Here is a 24,549-nt window from a genome sequence, read left to right as displayed (position 1 = left end):
TCTTCGGAAGAACCATTTTACCCGTTGTGACTGTTTTAGAAATTAGCCTTCAGGGGACAGCTCGAATGTGGAAGGGGAATTGGACCCTTCTCTCATTGTCTTAATAAAAGAATAAAAGGTGAGACAATGTCATAGGTGATTTACTTACTGTAGAAGTAGTGAGATGTCAAAAATATATAGTAAAGGAAAAATTGATTGGATTGGAGGATAAAAGCTGTAAGAGTGAGTAGGCAAACTCACTCACAGGTGTAAAACTAACTTGATTAGGGCAAGTTGGGAAAGACACAAGGGCGAGCGAGCAGCACAGCACTCCTGTAGCCAGGGCAGCGAGGAGCCTGGGGCTCTGGTCCTCCTCAGAAACAAGCCCAAGTCTGGCCACAGAGGCTGTGAGGGAATGATCTGGTCCGGGGACCAGAGACTCTCCAGGGACATCATAATAGTAAAACGACCTGGGTTGCAAGGACAAGATTTAAAGCAGACGGTGGTTCTGAAGCAGTTAAGTTCCCAGGATTGCGCGGCAGGCCACCCCGACTCTATGACAAGAAACAGACTGCGGGAGAGTATACTGTGATCAGGGTCCTTGCATAAACTAAACAGCGTTCAGTCAAAGAGACCGGGGTGAGCCGGGGAGGAATGAGCTCTCTGCAATGCCGGATGGCTCAAGGCCGAAATGTTCCTCAGGAACATCTGTGCCCTGGCGATTCTGTTCGCCCACATAAAGAAGTGGTTTTGTAGACGCTGAACCGGATTTAAGAGCCAGAAAATCTCCCTCCATTTCCCCTTTTATAAATATAAATACAGATATATACACACACCACATTTCTGAAAATGCATAATTTGTGTACTCTATTGTCTGCTTGGGCATATATATTTATATCTGTTGGATGGATTTGCACATATATTTTTTCTCTAGCATGGTTGATATAAGTCCTGAACTTTCTAAATAAATAAGGATAAATAAGGACAATACAGTGTTAAGATTTTTTTTTTATTAAGTGAGAGGCAGGGAGCAGAGAGACAGACTCCCACATGCGCCTCAACCAGGATCCACCTGGCATGCCCTCTGTGGGGCGATGCTCTGCCCATCTGGGGCCACCACTCTGTTGCTCAGCAACTGAGCTATGTTAGCACCTGAGGTGAAGCCTGGCATCCTCAGTGCCCAGGGCCAACTTGCTCAAATGAGCCATGGCTGGGGGGGGGGGGTGAAAGAGAGAGAAGGGGAGAGAGAGGAGTGGAGAAGCAGATGGTCGTTTCTTCTGTGCCCTGACCAGGAATCAAAACTGGGACATCCACATGCTGGGCTGACACTCTCTACCACTGAGCCAACCGGCCAGGGCCAAGTGTCAAGATTTAAACTTTTGATGAAAGTCCTCTCTTTCATTGATAGTGTCACAGTTCTCTGATGACCACAGACAACCATGAAGGGATGCTCTTCCTACTTCCAGTTTGCTTCCAGAAAGTTCTGAATCCTTGATTAATTAAACTGGCAACCTAATCCTGCCCTATTGCATAGGGTTTTGAGTGTCTGTCCTCTTTCCGTGTATCTTCCTGAGAGTGCCTGACCTACTTGAAACGCTGTACGCATCCTGGTTTCTCCCTCCCTTAGATTTGGGGAGGGGACGGCAGGACTCCAACCCGCTCCTCCTCCGATGATCAGCTCTTGTCCCACGAAGAGAGCCCCGAGATCACTGTTTGTTTTGCAACGAAAGGAAATGACAGTCCCCGCAGCAGGCCCTACACCAACTCTAGAAAGACCTTGATGAACCGAATTTTCAACTCTTTCAGTTTCCTCCCTCATTTCTATGACCTGGCTCTCCTCACCTTGGACCAAGGGCCTCCAACTCCGAGACAGATTTATTAGACATTCCAGTACACAGTACCTCTTACCAGATGCCAGGAGATCATTGACGGGCACGAGGAACTTCTCGTCGGCCACGTGGGCATCGGTCATGAGGAACACCGCGCTGAGATTCTTCACCCCGACCCTGAGGCACAAGCTGGCCAGGTCCGTCTGCAAAAGCAATCCCCAGCAGAGATCTCTGAGAAGAGGGCCTTCTTGCAAGAGAGTCCCACCTACTCTTTAGGGAGGGAGCTCTTTCCTTGTCCACATTCATGGAAAATAAAGCAACATTGCACCCGGAGGTAGGGGAGAGCTCTGTCTACGTGGCACGGACAGTTGGGAGAAGACGCCTCATCTCCAGGCCTTGATCCCAATGGGGTGGACATGTGAAATTGAACGGTGATGATATTTAGTTTATAAACCACTGTGGCTCTGTACTGGTTCTTAGAAGGAGCTCTTGCTTTGCACGAAGAGGTAGTAGCTTTCCTAAGCACGAGAAGATGCATATCATCACACAACTGAACGGCCTGCCCCCGGAGGCAAGAGAGTGCTCTTGGTTTTGACGGAAGAGTCATGTACTTGGTGATATTTGCCAGGGGATGAATATATTTTATGCTAGCAGTGTCTAGTTTTGTCATGACTAGCTTTAGCAAAAGACTTGTGTTGAAAAAAATATATATGCTGGGGGACACACACACAGATACTCACTCACCTGGTAGGAAGTGACATTCATTCAAAACCGCAGGCAGAGACAATCTTGGGCGAGGATGCTGAGCCCTGACACTCCCTGGCTTAGTCAGTCTTGGTTCTTTGGTTGTATCCCGCTCGCAAACCCAGCCGTCAGTCCCTAACCTTGGTCTTCTGCCTTTTGCACCATTCGAAGCTCATTCTCTAACCACATCACACAATTCCTTACAGTAGTACCCCTTCTTTCATGTTCAAGTAAGCTCCCCTTTAAAGTGAATAAACTTCCACTCAGGTCAGCGGGTCTCAAACTCAAGCGTTTGCCCCATGACCGAAGACAGTGTTCTCAGCTCTCCTCGGAATCATCCGTGGTGTGCTTTGAAAAGTCCTGGTGCTCAGGAAAGTGCTCAGACGAGTTAAGTCAGAATTCCCAGGGGTGTGTGGGTGTATGGGATGCAGGCATCAGGACTATCTGAAGGGTATTTCTGTATACAGCCATGATTGAGAACCACAGTCTCATTCTGTAAATACGTAATTCTCATATATACTATGCTGTCTTCTCTGTTTCGGAAGCAGTCAAGATTGACCTCATGTGAACCTGGTCTTAGGAATGACTTTGATTCAGCCAATCACAGAGAGGCTGAGCTGTGGTATCCGAGGAGCAGTGAGCGTCACTAGCTGAGAGATTAGGGAGGCGGGTGGGTAGGTCTGGCTCAGTGCTGGCTACAATTCCCCCAGGGACAGCGAGAGCAGCATCCTCATGGGAACGACAAGACTCTCTACCATGTCCCTACTGCGGTCATGGAGGCATCACAAGGGGCTGGACCCAGTGATATTTGGAAGCTATATCTACTGTTTCAGATCTTCTATGTAAGTCTTTGGTCCATTTTGAATCAGTTTTTGTGCATGGGGACAAATTGTAGTCAAGTGGCTTTCCAGTTTTCCCAGCACCATTTAGTGTAGAGATTTTTTTTTTTTTTCCTTTTCTCCATTGTGTGTTTTTGGCTCCTCTGTCAAAGACTTTTGCCCATATATGTGTGATTTTATTTCTGGGCTGTTGGTTCTGTTCTGTGGGATATAAAACTGAGACTCACTGACACAGACAAAAATGAAGTGGTTACCAGGGGAGGAAAGGGGGAGGGGAAAGGGAGGAAAGACAGACAAACACACGGTGACGTAACAAGTGATCTGACTGTGGGTGATGGGACACACAATGCAATCAACGAACAATTCGAATGCTACAGAGGTGTGCGCCTGTAACCTATGTGGTCTTATGGACCAATGTCACCGCATTCAATTTAACTTCTAAATTAAATAAAAGGAGAGAGAGAAAGTTACATATAAAGCCTTTTTCTGCTTTCCAGAGCCTGCACGGCGGCTCCTCATTGCTTGATGTCTGAAAACAAGAAATGTCACCGAAGGTCGCCGTGGCCGGTGGTCACCGAAAGCACCTTTTAAAAAATAGGATTTTCTTCTAAAACTTGGGCAGACTGTCCGAATTCCTCCTAAGTGCACTAGAGCTGCTCGAGAGCTGTGTGTACGAATTTGACAGAGATGTCCTTCCGACGTGGGCGAGCACCGAGGCTCCGCAGAGGTGACCCAAGCAGCCCGGGTCCCACCACGGCAGACCTGGGGACTGCGGGGTCCTCGGGCCAAGACTAGCGAGAAAAGCGCTGAGCACGACACCAGCCCCGAGTCTCAGAAGAAGGTGGACGGACAGGAAGCGAAGGGAAAGGAAGCCCTCCCCGGAGGGACGTGCGGGCAGTGCGTGCGGGCGGTGCGTGCGGGCAGTGCGGGAAAGGCCGAGGCCCCGCCCACGAGCGCAGCCCAGCCTCCTCACCTTGAAGTCCAGGACCTGGTAGTCCCTCCGCACCGTGATCTGGAAGACGTCCCGGGAGCCGATGAACGCGGCCAGCCGGGCCAGGCTCCGCTTGCCGCTGCCACCCACGCCGACCAGCAGCGCGTTGCTGCGCGGGGACTCCAGGATGCGGCTGACCTGGCAGCTGAGGAGGAGGAAGGGGACGCACGGGGCTGCAGCCAGGCTCCTCTCTGGGAGTGCCAGGCGTGTCCCACGAGTGGGAACTGGGACTCGACTTGGAGGGCTGATCCCAGGCTCGGCCGTGGGAAACGGGACTTAAACTGTCCCCAAACCTGGCCTCACCTTCTTGACCAGGTGGACGGAAGTCCCTGCCAGTGAACAAGAGGCAGGGAAGGAGCAGTTCAGGGCGGCCAGGCAGGGTCGGAGGGGGCATGTGGTGGCAGGGGGAGGGGACCAGAACCTCCCCCCACCGGACCCCCCCTCGGCCACACCTCCCCACTCCATTCGGCTTCAGCTCTCAAGGAGAGCGGGCAGGAAAAAGAAAAGTGGGAAGCGTGCAGTTAGACACCAAGCAGGGAAGGCTGGAGGACAAGCAGGGACAGAGCGGTCTGCTCCTCTCAGCAGAGAAGTCAGCCAGCCCCGGGGAGCCTCGGCACAGCCCTGAGCACTCTCTTATCCTTCCTAGATGCAACAACGTGGAAACGGATAGCTGTGGAGTCTCAGTGTCAGCCTGTGAGACACCCACTTCCTTGGCTTTGGGGGGCTTCCCTTGCAGCTGTCCTTACCCCTTTCGGTGACCATGTTCTCACCTGGCAGCGGGGAATGTTTAGGGCCCCAGGCTTAGAGCGTGGCCGCAGACCGTGGCCTCCAGGGGAGCACACTCCTCCTGCCCCCTCCTCAAACCCTGCTCTTCCATCCGGCTTCTCAAAGCCTACCCTCCAGGGTACATCACCAACCTTGCCCTTCAGCACCCTGTATATTACATTCTTTGTAAGAATAACTCCTCTTCCCTTTCCTTTTCTCATCTTAAAAGCAATATCTAGTCATTGTAAAAAATGCATAAAACAGAAAAAAAACAACAACTATAATTCTATCATGCATCAACATATGGACGTTTTGACCAGATGGGCGAAGAGACGTTTTTTAAAACTGTTACTTACCGACCACCTACTCTGCACCAGCACCGTCCAAGGCACTGGGGACTCAGCAGTGGCGAGACAAGGTCAGAGCCCCAGGGGCTTAGACCGGGCGGGGGTGGGGGGGAGACAGAAAGGCACAGGCCCAGGCGCCCCAGTGTGATGGCTGAGGACAAGCACGCGGAGGCCAGGCCGCCTGAGTGTGAGCTCTGCCTGGCCCACTTCCTGTTTCGGGCTGTGTGCGGCTGGGCCGCACTTTCTGCAGGGTTTCCTGAAGACTAAGTGAACTGATGTATGCGAAGCCCACGCCCCCGGCCCGCAGTGACATCCACATTGACTGCAGCTCTTTCATGCCGTAGCAAATGCCGCCTTCTCTGTGAGGCCTTCTGAGCACCGTATTTACAATCACAACGACCACCCCACCCCGGTACCCTCCGGTCTCCTCCCCTCTGTTTTTCTCTACATCATTTCTTCTCACAGGGCGTGCTAAGAATTGGTATCGGGCACCTGCTCTGTCCCAGACACTGTCGTAGGAATGGGGGAACTACCAGTGAATAGAGCAAAGCTCCCTGAACTCGTACTGAGACTGTCTAATCAGTCAGCAGCTATTGGATGAATGGTTTGATGTAAACCAATAGAGGGGTTAACCACGCAGCAGAGAAGCCCAGTAATGTAAGGGGAGGACCCAGCGGTGACGACCGAATTCTACAAGAGGTAGGTCTTCGGTGACATCGGTGAGAGCGTCTGTGTTTCAGGAGTAATAAGCAGACTGAGGGGAGGATGTGACATGAGAAGGTGTCATAGTGTGCTCTTCGGATGAGCTTGGTTGCAAATAGGAGGAGAGAAATGGGGCAGTGGGTGAAAAAGGACATAAAAGTTCAAAACAGCTTATTCTTCTTTTTGGATAAGTGATAATTGGCATATTTATATGAGTGCATAGAATCAGGAATGAATGAGTTAACAATGGATGGGGCAATAAGGAAGAGAGGGAGGGAGGGAGGAAGGGAAAGAATAGGAGAAGAGAGATACCTGCAGAAAGGGGAGTCACTGAGAAGGTGGGAGGGGATGGACACAGAGCACAGGTAGGAGAGTGGACTTTAGGGATGAGCAATAACTGAAATGTTAGCACAGCCGGTACTCATGTGTGGGACACAGGTGAAATACAGAGAGGCCGTTAGATTTGATGGCTCAGAGATCAGAGAATTCTCTTTTGGTTGATTTCATGATCTCCCTGAAGATAAGAGATGTGCTCATTAACTGTGACTGAAGAGAGGGAGGGGTGTTAAAAGCTTGAGAAGAAAAATGGGCCAGCAAATGGCCAACAGATACATGAAAAGATGCTCATCCTCACTAGCTATCAGAGAAATGCAAATCAACACTACAGTGAGATACCACCTCACACCTGTCAGATGGGCTGTTAGCAATAGGACAGGTAATAACAAGTGTTGGAGAGGCTGTGGAGAAAAAGTAACCCTCATTCACTACTGGTGGGAATGTAAACTAGTACAGCCACTATGGAAGACAGTATGGTGGTTCCTCAAAAAATTAAGGATAGAACTACCATATGACCCAGCAATCCCTCTACTGGGTATCAACCCAAAACACTTGAAAATATTGGTATGTAAAGACACATGCACCCCCATGTTCATCACAGCATTATTCACAAATGGCCAAGACATGGAAACAACCAAAGTGTCCCTCAATAGAGAATTGGATAAAGAAGATGTGGTGCATACATACAATGGAATGCCACTGAGCCATAAGACGTGATGACATAGTGCCATTTATGACACCATGGATGGACCCTGAGAACATTACACTGAATGAAATAAGTAAATCAGAAAAAGCTAGCAACTGAATGATTTCAGACATAGGTGGAATATAAAACTGAGAGTCATGGACACAGATAAAAGGGAAGTGGTTACCGGTGGGAGGAGTATGGGAGAAGGAAATAAAGCAGGACGAGTATACGGCAATGAAAAATAATTTGACTTCGGGTGATGGGTACACAACATCATCATCAGTTCAAATACAGTAGACATGGTTACCTGAAACCTATGTGTTCTAACTGATCAATGTCAACCTGTTGAATTTAATTTTCTAAATAAAATCTTTAAAAAAATGTCTGATGCAGTCATCACAGGATGGAGAAGCCAGCCAGGGCAGTGGAGGAGGATTTCTAGCCAAGTTGGGCGCCCGTATGATATTTGTGGCTGAAAATGTGAAGCAAACCAAAGAAACATGGTGGGGAAGGAAAAAAAACAACTGTCCTCAACTCAGGGGTCAGTCAGGTTTCTGTCAGGATGTATCAATGACGGAACAGTTCACAGACGTTGAAGAGGAAGTAGATTTTTCTGCTTAAGACCATGAGTAACAGGAGACGGTACAAAGTTTGGGGCAGGTGGGGAGGGGTAGAGTGTAGAGACGGCGTTGGCACGAGCATGCCTCTGGGAGGCATAGTTACTACCTCAGGGATTCATCTGCTAGCAACAGCACTCATAAGGACATTGAACTTCTGAAATGCAGGGCACTTAAACAAACAGCTCCAATCTCATTTCTGATGAAACTGGCCCTTGGACTAGTACGGAATGGGAATGCAGGTTCTGAGCTGTCTGGTGCTCCTTCTGTTATCTCAGATGTTCCCGTGGTGTCACTGTGCTCATGCCCGTGGACTGCAACGTGACAGATGCAGAACGAAGCCCTGTGCTGCCTGAGGTCAGCACGGTGGTGCCCCCGAGGGCCAAGGGCAGAAACGGCAGCTGCTGCTCTTCCAGCCGCCATCTTGACCTCCCCGGAAGAGGAAGTGACTGCCTTCCCGGTTCTGTCAAAGTGATCTCAACGGCCCCAGCGAGATCCCAGACACGGGGAAGGGGGAGCCACTGAGAAAAGAACACGGGAGACGCGCACTTACACGTGGCACATGGCATCCTCGAAGAGAACCAGGTCCATCACGGGGTTGACTTCATTGTGATTCTCCAAGGCTTCCACCAGAGTCTGGGTCAGAAGGTCCCAGGATTGTACAGGCATGTACTTGGGCTCACGGAGGCCATTTGCAAAGTGCCAATAGATGTTTGGGCTTCCGGGCTGCTCCACCGTCTCTCCAATATCCTGGGGGTGAGATACAGGGACAAGGACCCTCCTTACCAACCTTCAATTCTGCTTCCACACGGAGTGGAGACACTTGACTTTCCTTTTCTCTGTGCACCTTCCCTAAAAATTCAATATCAGTGCTGAGTTCAACACTTCCAACCTCTTGAGACGCCCTCTAAAATAGACGCTTAGCATTTATTCGTCGGCTCCATGAAGTCACGAATGATGTTCCTTATTCCTTAGAGCAGGGGTCTCAAACTCGCGGCCCGCGGGCCGCATGCGGCCCGCCGAACAATTTTGTGTGGCCCGCAGACTAATCCACGAAGTTCAAAATATTTTGGATAAAATTAAGTAAGCCTAGGGGCCTACTTGTATTTTTCATTTCTCTAGCATCCTAGCTAGATATTAGCTTAGTTAACAGCAGTTGTGATGCGAACTATAGTTTCTGGTTGTTTTGTGACACTGAAAAGTGTTGCGTAATAGTTGCCTTTTGTAGACCTAGTGCGGCCCACCGAATGGCTGTGATCTTGCTCTGCAGCCCACATGCTGAGTTGAGTTCGAGACCCCTGCCTTAGAGGGTGTGAAACAGAAGGTGGGAGGTCCCCCTTCCCATCAGCACAATGAGAGCCTGTTTCTGAGCACAGCAGACAAGGATACAAGCGTGCATCTCTCCTAGCAGGGGCTTTTGTACCAGTGGTGAGTCAAGGACAGTGTGACCCAATGGACCTCATCTCTCCACCACTCATTCCAACACGTCTTGCTCTGCAATCTACAGCAATGCCGTAGAACGTCCTGTCCTGCTTCCTGTGATATCGCACACGATGGGATACAAGCCCCAACGGCATAAGCTCAGTTTGAAGGGGCTTGGTTTCCGAAGAATATGCCACCAGCCATCCTTGGGTGACGGGTTTGTTTGTAAGAACATTGATGATTGCAATTACAGTAGAACTCCTTATTTATGAAACTTCCACAAGGATTCGGGCTCATTGTGTATCAACTCTTGTCCCCGGGACAAACCTTACCATGTTAGATAAGGACCTCGTGTCACTCAAGTTAAGAAGATACAGAGCCTATGCTTCTGCACCACCCATCTATTCTCTAAGTATTGAAGACGTGGCTATGTTTTCTTGTTTTAGTTAGTTTTTTTTTTTTTTTTGATTCTGAAAGAAACTACCTTTTTAAATTTTTTTTTTAATTTTTATTTTTTTGTGTATTTTTCTGAAGCTGGAAACGGGGAGAGACAGTCAGAGAGACTCCCGCATGCGCCCGACCGGGATCCACCCGGCACGCCCACCAGGGGCGACACTCTGCTCACCAGGGGGTGATGCTCTGCCCCTCTGGGGCGTCGCTCTGTTGCAACCAGAGCCACTCCAGCGCCTGGGGCAGAGGCCAAGGAGCCATCCCCAGCGCCCGGGCCATCTTTGCTCCAATGGAGCCTTGGCTGCAGGAGGGGAAGAGAGAGACAGAGAGGAAGGAGGGGGGAGTGGAGAAGCAAATGGGCGCTTCTCCTATGTGCCCTGGCTGGGAATCGAACCCGGGTCCCCCGCACGCCAGGCCGACGCTCTACCGCTGAGCCAACCGGCCAGGGCCGAAACTACCTTTTTTTAAAAAAATCAAAATACATGAGAAAAATTGTAGAGGAAGTAAGTTCAAGAAACAATAGGTTTTCTGATTCATAAATAAAATTTATACCAGCACAAACAACTGTCCCCACCTGCCACTCTTTTCTCCTAAAATTCAGGCTGGGAGGTCCAGCCGGGAAAGAGGTAACCAGCACGCTAGTCACCAGCAGGGGACAATGCCCAGGACATAGGGCACTGGAGCGTTAGCCGGAAACACAGAGCCTTACATTTCAGCCCAATTTGGACAAGATTCATCAAACCTAATGGGAGGAGAGTGAGGATGACAGTAATACCAGTAGAGAAACCAGGACGGTTGCTGGTTATAAGAAGAAAGAAGTGGAGAGAGTTAAATATCAAAGAGTTATATTTTTGGAAGGTAGTTTTAGGGCCATAAAAAAAAAACAACCTTTAAATTATTCTGGCTTTGCCGGACAGTAAGAATAAATGTCCCGACGCGTGGCAAAGATTTAATGTAACACAGGAGAGCCGTTCTCGCTCGCAGAGGAAACCACGTGAGGAGTTGGTGTGGGAGTACACTGACTCGGCCTGAGAATGAGCTAATATACTGGGAATCGGTCCTGATGGCAGTCGATTTACACTAATGATCTAGCAGAGGCACAGCAAAGGGCAGCCCTGAAAAGCCTGGCTTACAGAGGCTCTTTGATGAATAAAATACGGCTCCAATTTTGTGATCAGAGCCAGGCTGCACAGAAGGGAGAGAGAAAACCAACCCACACAGTGAGTCAAAGATTTCCTTCCTCATGACACTGTCTCACACAAAGGTCACGCGTCAGACCTTTAAGCTTTTGATAGAAAAACGACTGTCTCGCTTTCTTGGTGAAAATCCGACGGCTTGAATCACGACGCTGAGATTGGGTGAAGACGTGCTTCGGACTGGTGATTCAGATGTTTCGGGGACTCTTGGAGTCAGGGACAAAACTGATGGTTGCCGGATGGGAGGGGTTTGAGAGGGCTGGGTGAAAAAAGGTCAAGTAAAAATTGGGAGTTACAAAATAATCACAGGATGTGAAGCGCGGGGTCAGGAATCTAGTCAATGATACCGCAATCACTGTGTATGGTGCCGTCTGGGTATCAGACTTTCTGAGGGGGTCACTTTGTAAATGACATAAATGTTTAACCACTACCCTGTACACCTAAAACGAATAGGAAATAATATTGAATGTCAACTATAAATAAAAAAAATTTTAATTAAAAACGAAAAGAAGACAAACCCATGAATTTATATAGCTCCCGCAGAAATGATCCAAATATGCCTTTTACCTGTAATTTAATGTCTCACCCACATCATTCCCTATGACGTAGCAAGCACCTTACATTGTAAACATACTGCTCACAAAAATTAAGGAATATTTCAAAATGAATATGAAGCAATAGAAAAAGAAGCATCTGATTTTTTTTTTTATTAAAGAAGAACATCAGAAAAGCAAACGACAAGTCAAAGAAAGTTGTTCAATTATGCAAATGAGATGCAAAACCAACTTTTATTTCATCAGTGGAAACGCACTACACGAAAGGCTGAAGGTACTGGAGTGTCTGCATGTTCCCTGGTCCCCTCATTTTTGTGAGCCGCGTACTTCTGTGAAAACTACGAAGGCCCTATTCACGTCACGTCCTCGTGACAGCCTTCTTAGATATTTCATGCCTACGGTTATCACGAACCTATTAGTTTTACACATGAAAGTTTACGGTAACCAACTACTTACTACGTTCACTAACCTTTGGTTGACTAACATGCTGAGAAGGGAAAATTTTAGAATCATTTTGAATCATAGAATTTAGGAGCCCTTTAATCCAACTTTTTCATTTTTACAGATAAACAACGTGAGGCCCAGAGAGGTCAAGTGCCTTTGTAAAGGTCACGGAGCCAGCCAGTGGCAGGACCAATCTGACTAATTTTACAACAGCACTTTGTACAAAGTCTTTCAGAATTTCTTTCCTCGTCTAATCTGTGATTTTATTCCATTTATGGGCTGGATTTTTCATCATTTGGGTGGTCATCTGCACAATTATTATTATTTTTCAAATGTTGAAAAAGAAAATTCACAGGGCGATACTCACATCAAACATTTTCTTGACCACGTCTGTCTGGATTTTATCAAAAACAGCCAAGTCCTTTTGCTCCACCATCTTATCCCGATAAACGCGATTTGATTCATGCAGATAGAGCTTTACTAGGTCCTGTGTGGATTTCACACAGTCCACTGAGGAGAAGAGAATGCTCTTTAAGGAGGACAGACCAAAGTAAATAAGTAAGTAAGTAAATAAATAAATAACTAAATAACATGAATAACAAATGCAAACTACGACAGCTACTATTTATTGAAGCCAGAGTGACAGGCACTGGGTTTTGCCAGACAAAGTTCATTTAACCGTCATGATGATCTCACAAAGTCATTTTTATTACGTCTGTTTTGTATAATTTGGAAATTGGAATTCAGAAAGATGGGAAGCATGCCCAATACCACACAGTCAGTAGCCTTAGTTCAAAACCAAAAGATTTTGAAACAGGTTCGTCTGAACGTAAGAGTCCGAAATGTTCACCGTTACCTTCCAGGTCACCACCACGAGGACAGCGGTGGTGTCTCTGCTGTGTTTCAATTCCTTACGGGCTCGTAAGGAATCTAGTCCACATGGCAGTTGCTTACGTGACACCAGAACAGCGGCCGAGGGCTGGAGAGGGCACAGCCCACCTCGCAGGTGGCGCAGTAGCTCCCCTTCCTGTCTAACCCGGGGGTTATTCCAAATAGTCACTGCTTTTCCCCCAAAACTTCCCTGTCCCATTTCTGTTACGATTAGTCAATGCCTTTGCTTTCTTTTTCATTAAAAAATAAAAGACCACCAAAATTAGAGCCCCTCAGAAAATTCAGTGAGAACTATGACTTCAAACTCATTTAACCCTGTGTCTGCCTTCATGGCTTTCTTTCTTGTCTTAGGAAAAAAGAGGGTCGTTTCATTGGCCTTTATCACCAGCAGAATAACGCTCAGAGTCATCAGCATGGCCTAAAGCTCCGGTTGTGACTACCAGTCCGCTTCCTCAGAACCAGTCTGATCTCTACTTTCTACAACATCCAGGTCCCAGTTTCACAAAATTCAAACTATATTCTGACTCTGAACACTTTCGGTGCCTCTGTGCCTTGTTCTGTGTTTGCTATGCTCGTATTTCAAGATCTAGCTCAACCTGGTACCCTCTGTTGGCCTTCTGTGACATCATCCACTAGCTGGTAACTCACTCTGAGTCTCTGTGAAATTGGGATAAAAATGTGTATCCCAAAGGGGTTGTCGTGAGTATAAATGTCAGGTGGTGCCTTTCAGCCGTCTATGATGATATTCCGGCATGGCTTCTTCAGGAAGCAGAGCTATCCTGCACGCTTAGGGGGCGTTTTTCTCATTCTTTCTTCCGCGCCATTTTCCTTCTCACGCATTGCCGAAATTATACCATATTACCTCTAAGACGCTGAGCCTTCTGCAGCCCAAAAGAACAAACTCAGAAATTCGATCTGTCTCCTGGGAAACAGAACACTTATTTTTCTGCAGTCCTTCCTCATGGAGTCCCATGACACTCGAGTCACCTGTTGATGTTGTTGACTCCACAGGAACGGTCCCTTTGCCAAGAGTGTGGCGCTAGCTGTTATTTGGCTAAGAATGCAGGGAACCAGGTCGTCAGCTAAGCCTCCCTGGGAGTCTCGGAGCGGATGGGCTCACCTGGAAAAGGTTGGCGAAGTCTCTGAGGTTGAAGATGTAGTGGAATTTGGCGGCTGTGGGTTGGAAGGCGGTGGCAATCTTCTGGTGGAAGGTCAGGGCCAGATGGATCAGCTGGGGGACGGACCTCTGCAGCGACGCTGGGAAGTGTCCAAGCTGCAGGTGCTGAGTGAGGATGGCGCTGTAGATGGAGACCAGGGCATCTGCTCCCGGGAAGGAGAGGGCAAGGACACTGAAGTGACGCTGTTGGGGGAGACAGAGGCGCGGAGAGGAACCTGCGTCAGACACCGGTTATCACAGAGTAAACACGGCCTTTCCGAAATTCAGACGGAACCTAAAATGACTGAGGGAACAGTGGGCTTTGCATGTTAGCTCAGAGGTCAGTCTGGGGTTCTAGGAAGTGAACTGAACTGGGCTCAGGGGACCTGAGTGCGAATCCAAATGTGATCCTGAGTTACCCACAAGGCCTTGGGAGAATCATGTCATCGCTCTGACATTTTTCTCATTCTGAGAAAAACGAGTTAAATCAGATGATCTCTGTGACTCCTTCCAACTCGATAAACAGCTTTATGACTCTGGGTCTAGGAGTTTCTCTTCTTAGAAAGTCAGCATCCTGTATGGCAGGGGTCCCCAAACTTTTTACACAGGGGGCCAGTTCACTGTCCCTCAGATCGTTGGAGGGCTGGACTATAAAAAAAACTATGAACAAATTCCTATGCACACTGCACATATCTTATTTTAAAGTAAAAAAACAAAATGGGAACAAATACAATATTTAAAATAAAGAACAAGTAAATTTAAATCAACAAACTGACCAGTATTTCCATGGGAACTATGCTCCTCTCACTGACCACCAATGAAAGAGGTGCCCCTTCCGGAAGTGCGGCGGGGGCCAGATAAATGGCCTCAGGGGGCCGCATGTGGCCTGCAGGCCATAGTTTGGGGACCCCTGCTGTATGGTTTACTACCTCTAAAGGCTAGACAGGGGAAGCACCAAGTATGACTTAGTGACAAGGGACATCAGCCCTGATCAGGCAGAATCTCAGAGCCCAGAACCAGGGCTCCGCCCCTACCTGGAGCCGGGGGTTGATGGTGAAGCTGCCCGCAGCGGGGTTCATGCAGGAAACATACTGCACATTCGCGATCTCCTTCAGAGCCAGCTTGTTCCGATCGTACCTGGAACAGTCAGACAGCACAGGGGACCGCTGTGTGACGACCCAGGCAAGTTGAGTGCCTTGTCAGGCTGAGGGGCAATGTGCCCTCTCCTCGATGTGTTTGCAAAGTGGGGGGGGGAGGGGAAGGTCCAGATCCATCGGTAGAGACCCAGAAGAGACATGAGCCCAGAACCGAATTCTGAGGAGCCAACATTTATGGAAATCGCGGAGGAAGAAGAGACCACAACGACGCATGAAGAGGGAGGAGGAAAGTTAGGGGTGCATGGCACCCCAGCAGGCAAAGGGGGTCAGTATTTCCACCCAGAGAAAGGGGTCGACCACGCCAAGTGCTGCAGACAGAATAGAAAAGACAAGACGGCGACTCAACGGGGTCTGCTGGATTTCATAAGAAAGACACAGCCGGTAGCTGAGCGAGAGCGGTCAGCTGGAGGGAGCGGGGACCCGGGCGCGGTCAGGTGGGGGGAGCGGGGACCCGGGGGCGGTCAGGTGCGGGGAGCGGGGACCCGGGGGCGGTCAGCCGGAGGGAGCGGGACCCGGGGGTGGTCAGCGGGAGGGAGCGGGGACCCGGGGGCGGTCAGGTGGAGGGAGCGGGGACCCGGGGGCGGTCAGCCGCAGGGAGCGGGGACCCGGGGGCGGTCAGCCGGAGGGAGCGGGGACCCGGGGGCGGTCAGCGGGAGGGAGCGGGGACCCGGGGGCGGTCAGGTGGAGGGAGCGGGGACCCGGGGGCGGTCAGGTGGAGGGAGCGGGGACCCGGGGGCGGTCAGGTGGAGGGAGCGGGGACCCGGGGGCGGTCAGGTGGAGGGAGCGGGGACCCGGGGGCGGTCAGGTGGAGGGAGCGGGGACCCGAGGGCGGTCAGGTGGAGGGAGCGGGGACCCGGGGGTGGTCAGCGGGAGGGAGCGGGGACCCGGGGGCGGTCAGCCGCAGGGAGCGGGGACCCGGGGGCGGTCAGCGGGAGGGAGCGGGGACCCGGGGGCGGTCAGGTGGAGGGAGCGGGGACCCGGGGGCGGTCAGCGGGAGGGAGCGGGGACCCGGGGGCGGTCAGGTGGAGGGAGCGGGGACCCGGGGGCGGTCAGCGGGAGGGAGCGGGGACCCGGGGGCGGTCAGCCGCGGGGAGCGGGGACCCGGGGGCGGTCAGCGGGAGGGAGCGGGGACCCGGGGGCGGTCAGGTGGAGGGAGCGGGGACCCGGGGGCGGTCAGGTGGAGGGAGCGGGGACCCGGGGGCGGTCAGGTGGAGGGAGCGGGGACCCGGGGGCGGTCAGGTGGAGGTAGCGGGGACCCGGGGGCGGTCAGGTGGAGGGAGCGGGGACTCGCTAACAGTGGACTGAGGCATGAACAGGAGAGGAGGGGTTAAGACTGAGTAGAGACACTCGATGATGGAGGGAGAGAGATGATTTTCTTTTGTTAACACAACGGAAGAAGTTTATACAAGCTTCAGTACTGATCTGGAGAAGACGGGGCTCGCAGATGCAGTGCGGACTTCTGGAGGCGGAAGGAAGTAGAATCAAGATGCCGAGGCTGAAGGAAGGGTGCGGGGTGCGCATCCGTCAATCAGTCCTCTAGACGTGTGAGCAAGCGACAGGACGGCCTGTGGTGGCAGCTGAGGACGGGTGGAGGCTGGAGGAGGAGGCGCGCACAGGCGTTTCTGAGGGCGGGACGTAAAGGTATGCAGGCCACGCGGCAGGGTGCCCAGGATGTGTCCACGTGGTGCCTAAGCTTTGTGACTGTGAATCTAAAGTGGAACTGGTAAGCCCGGCTCCGACCCTTCCCCAGTAGGGGGCAGCGGCTCAGAGGCCGGCGCTGAGAGCGTGGGTGCACACGCGGGCACCCAGCAGGGACTCGGGAGTCGATGGGAGGAAGTCAGGTGGCCATCGCAACTCTGGTTCTCTCTGAATGCCCGCGTCACACTCTCTCTCTTTTAGCAACAATTCAGTGGAAGGTGGAAAGGTGAGCCACATGGTCTCAAATCACTGACTTGCATTTTATTTTTTTTTTGTGTTTTTTTTTTCTGGCAAGTTCAGACCCTTAGCCATGAACCACTCTACCATTACAGGAGATAGTACCAGACCCTGTGAGCTGCTCCGAGGAGACCAAGGCTGTGCAGACACGTGTGCTGTGTGTGAGGGGTTGTCACTGGGTGTCACTGAGTGCCTGCTCAGGGCTATGGGACCACACTGAGGGGGAGGGGAGCAGTTTATTCTCCTTGGGGGGTTTGGAGAAGGCAACCAACCTTTGAGAAGAACACTGCAGAAAAACTAGGTGCTTTTCTTTTTCCTTAGCGGAGAGCTCAGTACCTTCTTTTCGCGTGGGTAGGAACGCACACTCCAGGAAACGGGCAATCCCACGCGGAGTAGGGTCTGCCCTCGGGCTTCTCCGCCGGCACCAGAGGTAAACTGAGGTGTGCAGCTCCAGGGGAACAATGACTGGCCTTCAACCCTGCCTCAGTCCCTTTCCCCACCTGCCCCAGGACCTTGGTGTGTGCTCTCACCAGTGGCCATAGTCCAGGTGCTGCCTGACAATGGTGTGGGGCTGCACCGTCCCGTAGGCGTCCACCTCTGGCATGTTCATGTCATCAATGAAGTAGATGAGCTTCTTGCTCCCCGGGGGGCCGTAGGTCCTCCCAGCCTTCTTTTCCAGAGGCTTCTCCAGGACAGCTGAAGAGAGAGCCAATGAGCCAGGGAAGGTTATTCAAAAGATACCATCTACTAAGTCCGCCCAGCTGGCCAGGGACAAGCCGCGGGGCGGTGTGCGTGCGAGTGCAAACAGCGGGGGTCGTTACTGCGAGAGGCGGGTGTTCTGCAGGACCAGGTGACACTGGGATCACTTGGCAGTAACGTTGACAGCATCTGCCAGGCACGGGACTTCTTGACTACGTGCCAGCGTGCTAGGTTTTCACCAATGTTAATGATCTCATTCTACCCTCACCACGTCACTGTGAGATCAGGTCTAGTATCTCACGTTAGAGATGAGGGAGCTGAGCAGCTCAGAACAAAACAACTCCTCTGAGGTCGAGCCAGTGTACAAACCAGAGCCATCACAGAGTCCACGCCCCTCTGGTCATGGTTGTGGCCCCAGTTCCCTCTGCTGATAGACCAGAAACAGGTCTCAGGCCTAGTACTCTAACCTGAAGGAAATCTGCAAATAGCCAGGTGCTGGGTAGACTCCCCCCCCCCCCCCCCATCGCGGCTCGAATAGCAGGGGAACCGGAGGCTGTGGCTTCCATCCCAGGACTGGGTGGAGCCCCTTCAGCCCTGGGCTAGACGAGAGAAATTATTAGATATTGTGTCAACAGTGTTCTCATGAGAGTTCACCTCCTGAGGGCTTTACTCTGAGGAGGAATGGAGAAACGACAGCCTCAGAGAATGTCCCAGAAGCTCCTAGTATCCTGAAGCAGCCAGCAGTCCAGGTGGTCAGGCCCTCCCTCACAGCCTCTCAGCGTCTTTCTGCAGACTCAGGACGGACTGTCTTTGGGATTTATTTTTTCAATTACCCAGCTGCAGAGAAGGAAGCAAACAGCATCGCCTCGCAGCCTGACAGGGCTTGTTTAGAACAAACTTAAGTAATAGGGTGGAGGTATATGTGTTTATTTTTCAATCAGGCAATTAAATATTTATATATTGCAAGAACCAAGACTTTCTATGACAGCTGGAATCTCTAAGAACCACCTGATTTTTTTTTTCTCTTGAAAACCAAGTTCATAAACAAGGAGGAAGTGTCAATAGACACACCAAGGTGACAGACAGAAAGACAAGTCCCTTCAGGAAGCTCGAATATTCTAATGTTCTGGTCCTGAGTTCAATAAGGTGTATAAAATAAGAATTACATTTAAATTGGATTAGCATCCAATTAACATACACGATCGCCAATTAGTCACCCAACACCTTCTCCCGGCTCCTGCCCAAAGATATAACAACTATGTATGAGATTTGTCAAAATGAAATACAATGAATCAGCTGTCCAGGACATGCTTTTTTTTTTTTTTTTTTTTTTTTTAATTCATTTTTAGAGAGGAGAGAGAGAGAGAGAGGAGAGACAGAGAGAGAGAAGAGGGGAGGAGCAGGAAACATCAACTCCCATATGTGCCTTGGTTTCGAACCGGTGACCTCAGCATTTCCAGGTCGACGCTTTATCCACTGCGCCACCACAAGTCAGGCCAGGACATGCTTTTGAGAACAGTCCTTTGAGTAGGAAACTTTCTCCTTAGGATACTGGTCTCTCCCCCTCCCAAAGCAGGAATATTCACGTCAACCCCTGAAATTAAGCAGACCCCGTAATGGGGGTTAAGCTCTTTGGGATTCCGAGAGATCGTTGAGGAGAATAGCATGGCATTTAGCAAGAAGTGGGCTTGAAGAGGGGGCCCCCGGGGAAAGGCACGCCCACTCGCGATCCCTTCTTGGCCAAGCCCTGCTCCACGTCACACCTAGGACAGAGTGGCAGCGGCTGACTCACTCTGTTTCCAGCCAGAACTGCAGGAGCCCGAGTGGGCTTCAGGGCCAGCTGACATGTTCACATTGAAGATGCTACACGTGAGACATACAAGGAACCGTGACCTGGATTCCGCATGGTGGTAAGCAAGTCCTGCGTGTCCGACCCGTGCCCGGGCTGTGCCATCTTGCCGAATTTCTCCATGAGGAATGCTTGACGTCCAGCTGGGGGCAGCGTGGAGTGGCCCCAGCTGCCCTGTCTCTCCACTCACGTGGTCCTCCAGCACGGTCTCACTGTGACCACGCATTCCAAGAACACTCTCCTTCTCAAAGCGGCTTCCCATTGGTTCTCTCCTTTCCCTGTCTCCATGGCCATCGTCCGTGTCCACCAGCTCTCCTCGATTGACTCCCAAACTCTCCCAAACGGTCTTCCTACTTTTACCCTGGACCCCTTCACTACAGGCTCAACGCAGCAGACAGGGCGTCCTTGTAAGGCAGCAATCAGATCAGCCAGTCCCGTTTAAAACCTCTGGTGGCACCCTGTCTTCACTGGGGCGAAAGCCGGTACTCCACTCACCTCACGTCTGTTTTTCTCTCGGATGGCTCCCTTCTCCATTCCCTCCTCTCGGGCCCTCCTGCTCCCGACTTGCGCGTCGATGCCATTGCTCTGTTTCCTGTGCCCAGAATCCTCTTCTCCCAAAGGCCAGCACAGGGCCCTGGCGGGCTGGCTCAGTGGTAGAGCATTGGCCCAGTGTGTAGATGTCCTGGGTTTAATTCTCGGTCAGGGCACACAGGAGAAGAGCTCATCTGCTTCTCCACCCCTCCCCCTCTCCCTTCTCTCTCTCTATCTCTCTCCTCTCCTCCCGCAGCCATGGCTCCATTGGAGTGAGTTGGCCCCGAGCGCTGAGGATGGCTCCATGGCCTCGCCTCAGGAGTTGAGAAGAGCAACACCCCAGATGGGCAGAGCATCGCCCCCTAGTGGGGCTTGCCGGGTGGATCCCCATCAGGGCACATGCGGGACTCTGTCTCTCTGCCTCCCTACTTCTCACCTACGGGGAAGAAAAGGTGGCCAGCACAGATCGCTTCTTACCGACCTCAGGCATTTCTTCACTCCAGTGCCGTTTGCTCGGTAAGCCCTTCCCTGGTGTTCTATCTAAAATAGCTCTGCCCTCCCAGTCCTGGTCCTTAATTCATTTTTCTCCACAACACTCATTACCTCTTAATATCCTACGTATTTCACGCGTTCACCTTGTTCACCGTCTCACCGTCTCTGCACTCTCCACTCCTCTAAGCCGGGAATCTTTCTGTTTTTCTCCCTGTCACCTTCCCAGCCCCTAGAATATTGTCTAGCATAAAGTAGGATGTTCGAAAAAACATTTATTAAATTAAGGAATAAATGAATACACTTTATTATTATACCAAACGGCATGAATAGGCAGAGAAAGACCCCGAATCTCCACGTTGTAGCTATGATAACAGAGGCTCCGGCAGGTTAAAGGTTATGCTGGAAATTAGAGTTCAGGTCTGTGGATACTGAGTTTACTGTATCTCCAGGGAGAAAGTCCTTGGAAGCCCTCACATCCCCGCCCCTCTCGAGGGGTGTCCCTGACCATGCTGGTCCCATCGATCTGACGTCCCTGACCATGCCAGTCCCATCGAGTCCTCCGGTCTCTGAACGCGAGGGCAGTGCGTTAGTTACTAGGAAGCCGCTCTACACTGAGCAGGGGATGAGCGTTATATCATCCATCCCCCAGAGCAACCCTGTACTGGACTCTTACCAGCGGCTAAGCCTTTTAATAAATGAGGAAACTGAAGCTTGGAGAAATCAGGGGAATTGACACAAGGTCCTACAGCTCCTGAGGGCAAAACCAGGATTCTAACCTGGGTTGCCTCAGGTAACGACCATGATAAACCACTTCTTACCTGTGGCTGCCATGTGGCTTCTGCCCTTGAGAAATCCCCATTTTGGCTAACTCATTGCCTGACCCTATTCTTACAGAGAGCATTAGTAATTAATCATGCCTGTCTTTGCATGGACATGATTTGTGTCCTTACGTTTGAACTATTTCTTTCCACATGGTCTAATGTTTTCATGTTAAGATGTTTTAGTTATATTGTGAGGGCTTTGTGCTTATGCTTTCAAAAAAATAATAACACACTTTGCATGATTACAAAAACGATACATATTATAAAATGATTAAGAAGTACTGAAAATCATCATGATGAAAATGGAAATTATCTATAACTTCAACTAGCAATAAGCACTGTTTTCAATATTTTGCTGTATTTTATCCTACTCTATTTGCCCTGTTAGATTTTTCCTTTACAAAATCAGAATTAGACTGCACATTCTGCTTGTATTTTACATTTCACATATTATAAACATCTTTCTATGAGGAGGCCTATCCTCTTAAAACTTGATTTTTTTTATTAACCCAAAGAGCTTGTAATTTTTTAATAATAAAAAGTTTGTTTAATAAAGAAACTACGTATTTAACAGAAAAAAAATAGTTAACGCTAGATGTTAAAGGCACATTGAGGGACAGTCCTTTTTTTTTTTTTTTTTTTTTTTTTTTGTATTTTTCTGAAGCTGGAAATGGGGAGAGACAGTCAGACAGACTCCGCATGCGCCCGACCAGGATCCACCCGGCACGCCCACCAGGGGGCGACGCTCTGCCCACCAGGGGGCGATGCTCTGCCCCTCTGGGGCGTCGCTCTGCTGAGACCAGAGCCACTCTAGCGCCTGGGGCAGAGGCCAAGGAGCCATCCCCAGCGCCCGGGCCATCTTTGCTCCAATGGAGCCTTGGCTGCAGGAGGGGAAGAGAGAGACAGAGAGGAAGGAGAGGGGGAGGGGTGGAGAAGCAAATGGGCGCTTCTCCTGTGTGCCCTGGCCGGGAATCGAACCCGGGACTTCTGTACACCAGGCCGACGCTCTACCACTGAGCCAACCGGCCAGGGCCCGACAGTCCTTTTTTAATCCAGTTGTAAAGGAAGTCATTTTACATATTAATAAAAAAAATTCAAGAAAATTATTTTAAAGTTTTTCTTTACTGACAATTCTCAGAAAAGGAATTTTATTGTATTTCCCTGTTGAGGAGCGATGTGAAAATAGGGTGTTATATTCCTGGACTAGGTAGGATTCAGCATTCAAATAAATCATTTGTCTAAACATCAATACATTATAAATGCAGAAATGAAAACCTGTGCTAAGGGTCTACACTCATTTAAAACAGTATTCCCAGTTCCATTAAGAAGGCATAAACAGGCCCTGGCCGGTTGGCTCAGTGGTGGAGCGTTGGCCTGGCGTGCAGAGGTCCCAGGTTCGATTCCTGGCCAGGGCACACAGGAGAGGTGCCCATCTGCTTCTCCCCCCCTCCCCCCCTCCTTCCTCTCTGTCTCTCTCTTCCCCTCCCGCAGCAGAGGCTCCATTGAAGCAAAAGATGGCCCGGGCGCTGGGGATGGCTCTGTGGCCTCTGCCTCAGGCGCTAGAGTGGCTCTGGTCGCAACAGAGCGATGGCCCAGATGGGCAGAGCATCGCCCCCTGGTGGGCGTGCCGGGTGGATCCCGGTCGGTGCATGCGGGAGTCTGTCTGACTGCCTCCCCGTTTCCAACTTCAGAAAAATACAAAAAAAAAAAAAAAAGTCCGGATATTTTTTTAAAACAACTTCTTTTGACATGTTTCCCGGAAACAAGCCGAGGCATTCCGCCACCCGCCAATTCTAGGTGTTTCTTCACCACACTGAAGGAGGACTGGACGTCATGTGTCCCCGGATGGTCTCTTCCATTCTCAATTTACTGAATGTCGTTCTGCCTGGCGCTTCCCGCCCTTGCTGTTTAATTAGGGTGCCTTCTCACTCATGGGAAAACTAGAGAGGGGGTACCTGGCCACTGGTAGGAACCTAAAAAAAAGAAAAGAAAGTTTAAAAGCACGTTGCCTGCGTGTGTGCTGAGTTGGCCGGAAGGAATGAGGATGAGCTGAGGTTGGTGGTTTACGGAGCGGAAAGCACTCTATCTGAGGTGCGACCTTGGCAGGGGCGTTTTCCGTGAGGAGACCTGACTCGGCCAGACGAGCACGTCACAGCCTCAGGGTGGTCTCTGGACCCGCGTTCCTGGATGAGCGTTTGGCAAGTGTCACGAGGTTGTCTGGAGGTGTGAAGAACGTCCTGTTTATCAACAAGAGCCACCTGGAGAAGAATTAGATTGAGGGAAGCCGGTCACACGAATACCTAGCGGTGCGGTTGGATCGCAGCGCCGGCCCCTGCACACTAAGACACCAGGACGGCTGCCTTCCAGCAGCACCGAGAGCCACCGCCGTCTCTCCTCACCAGGCTGACGCGGCCCTGAGACTGGCTCCAGTCGCTGTGGTGACTCAGCCTCGACTTGGTGTCTAGGGCAGGGGTTTCCTGGGTGTTTGGGGCTCCCTCCTGGGATTCAGCGCTCCGCGGGACACGGTGCCTGCCGCAGCTGTGCTTCTGATGGTGTGAGTGGCTTTGGGTGGCCGCCACCTCCCGGCACAGCTGGCACAGGCGGGGGGGGGGGGGGGGACGCGAACTCCTTGTGAAGCCGCTGGCTCTCAGTGGGGAGGTTTCCCCACAACTCACGGAGGTGCCTTTGCGGCCACCTCCCGGGCCTGGGACTTCTTCCTCCACTCCTTTTCTTCTCTCTCTTTCCCAAGAGTCTCGTCTGGTCCGTTCAGGTGTTCTTTAGTGACGCTTCCCCCCGGAGGTCCCGGGTGTGGGACTTCGCAGCCCTCTCAGCTCGGGCTTTCCTTAGGTCCTCCCGTGCGGTCTGCATTCCCTGGGGTGTTTCTCCTTTGCCACTGAAACGTCCTCACCGCCTCCAGCTGCGGCTCCAGGCTGGATTCCATCTTCCACTTCTCCAGGAGCCGTTCCAAGCTCCAGAGTCTGTTCCGCACGTTTGGAAGCGGAGGCTCCTCTCCCTGGCAGGGCCTCGACCACGTGCCCGTGCGCATAGTGGTTCTGCTGATGTTCGACCTCCCTTCCACACTCCTCGGTGCTGCCGGCCAGGTCTGCCCGGTGCC

At 50.9% G+C, this 24,549-nt stretch overlaps 1 protein-coding gene across 1 annotated transcript in view; it reads right to left on the bottom strand.

Annotated features, from left to right (window-relative positions):
• The window catches only part of DNAH9 (dynein axonemal heavy chain 9), a 263,946-nt gene that overhangs the window by 77,920 nt on the left and 161,477 nt on the right, over positions 1-24,549 (bottom strand). The window contains exons 39-45 of the mRNA XM_066264311.1: positions 17,573-17,738; positions 14,985-15,087; positions 13,915-14,154; positions 12,271-12,432; positions 8,391-8,587; positions 4,365-4,527; positions 1,888-2,011 (exon numbers count right to left, since the gene is read on the bottom strand). Coding sequence (XP_066120408.1) covers positions 1,888-2,011; positions 4,365-4,527; positions 8,391-8,587; positions 12,271-12,432; positions 13,915-14,154; positions 14,985-15,087; positions 17,573-17,738 — 1,155 coding nt within the window. The remainder of the gene's footprint in view (positions 1-1,887; positions 2,012-4,364; positions 4,528-8,390; positions 8,588-12,270; positions 12,433-13,914; positions 14,155-14,984; positions 15,088-17,572; positions 17,739-24,549) is intronic.

The sequence above is a fragment of the Saccopteryx bilineata genome, chromosome 2 (assembly GCF_036850765.1).
Source record: "Saccopteryx bilineata isolate mSacBil1 chromosome 2, mSacBil1_pri_phased_curated, whole genome shotgun sequence".
Lineage (NCBI taxonomy): Eukaryota > Metazoa > Chordata > Mammalia > Chiroptera > Emballonuridae > Saccopteryx > Saccopteryx bilineata.
This window is presented reverse-complemented; position numbering and strand designations above follow the sequence as displayed.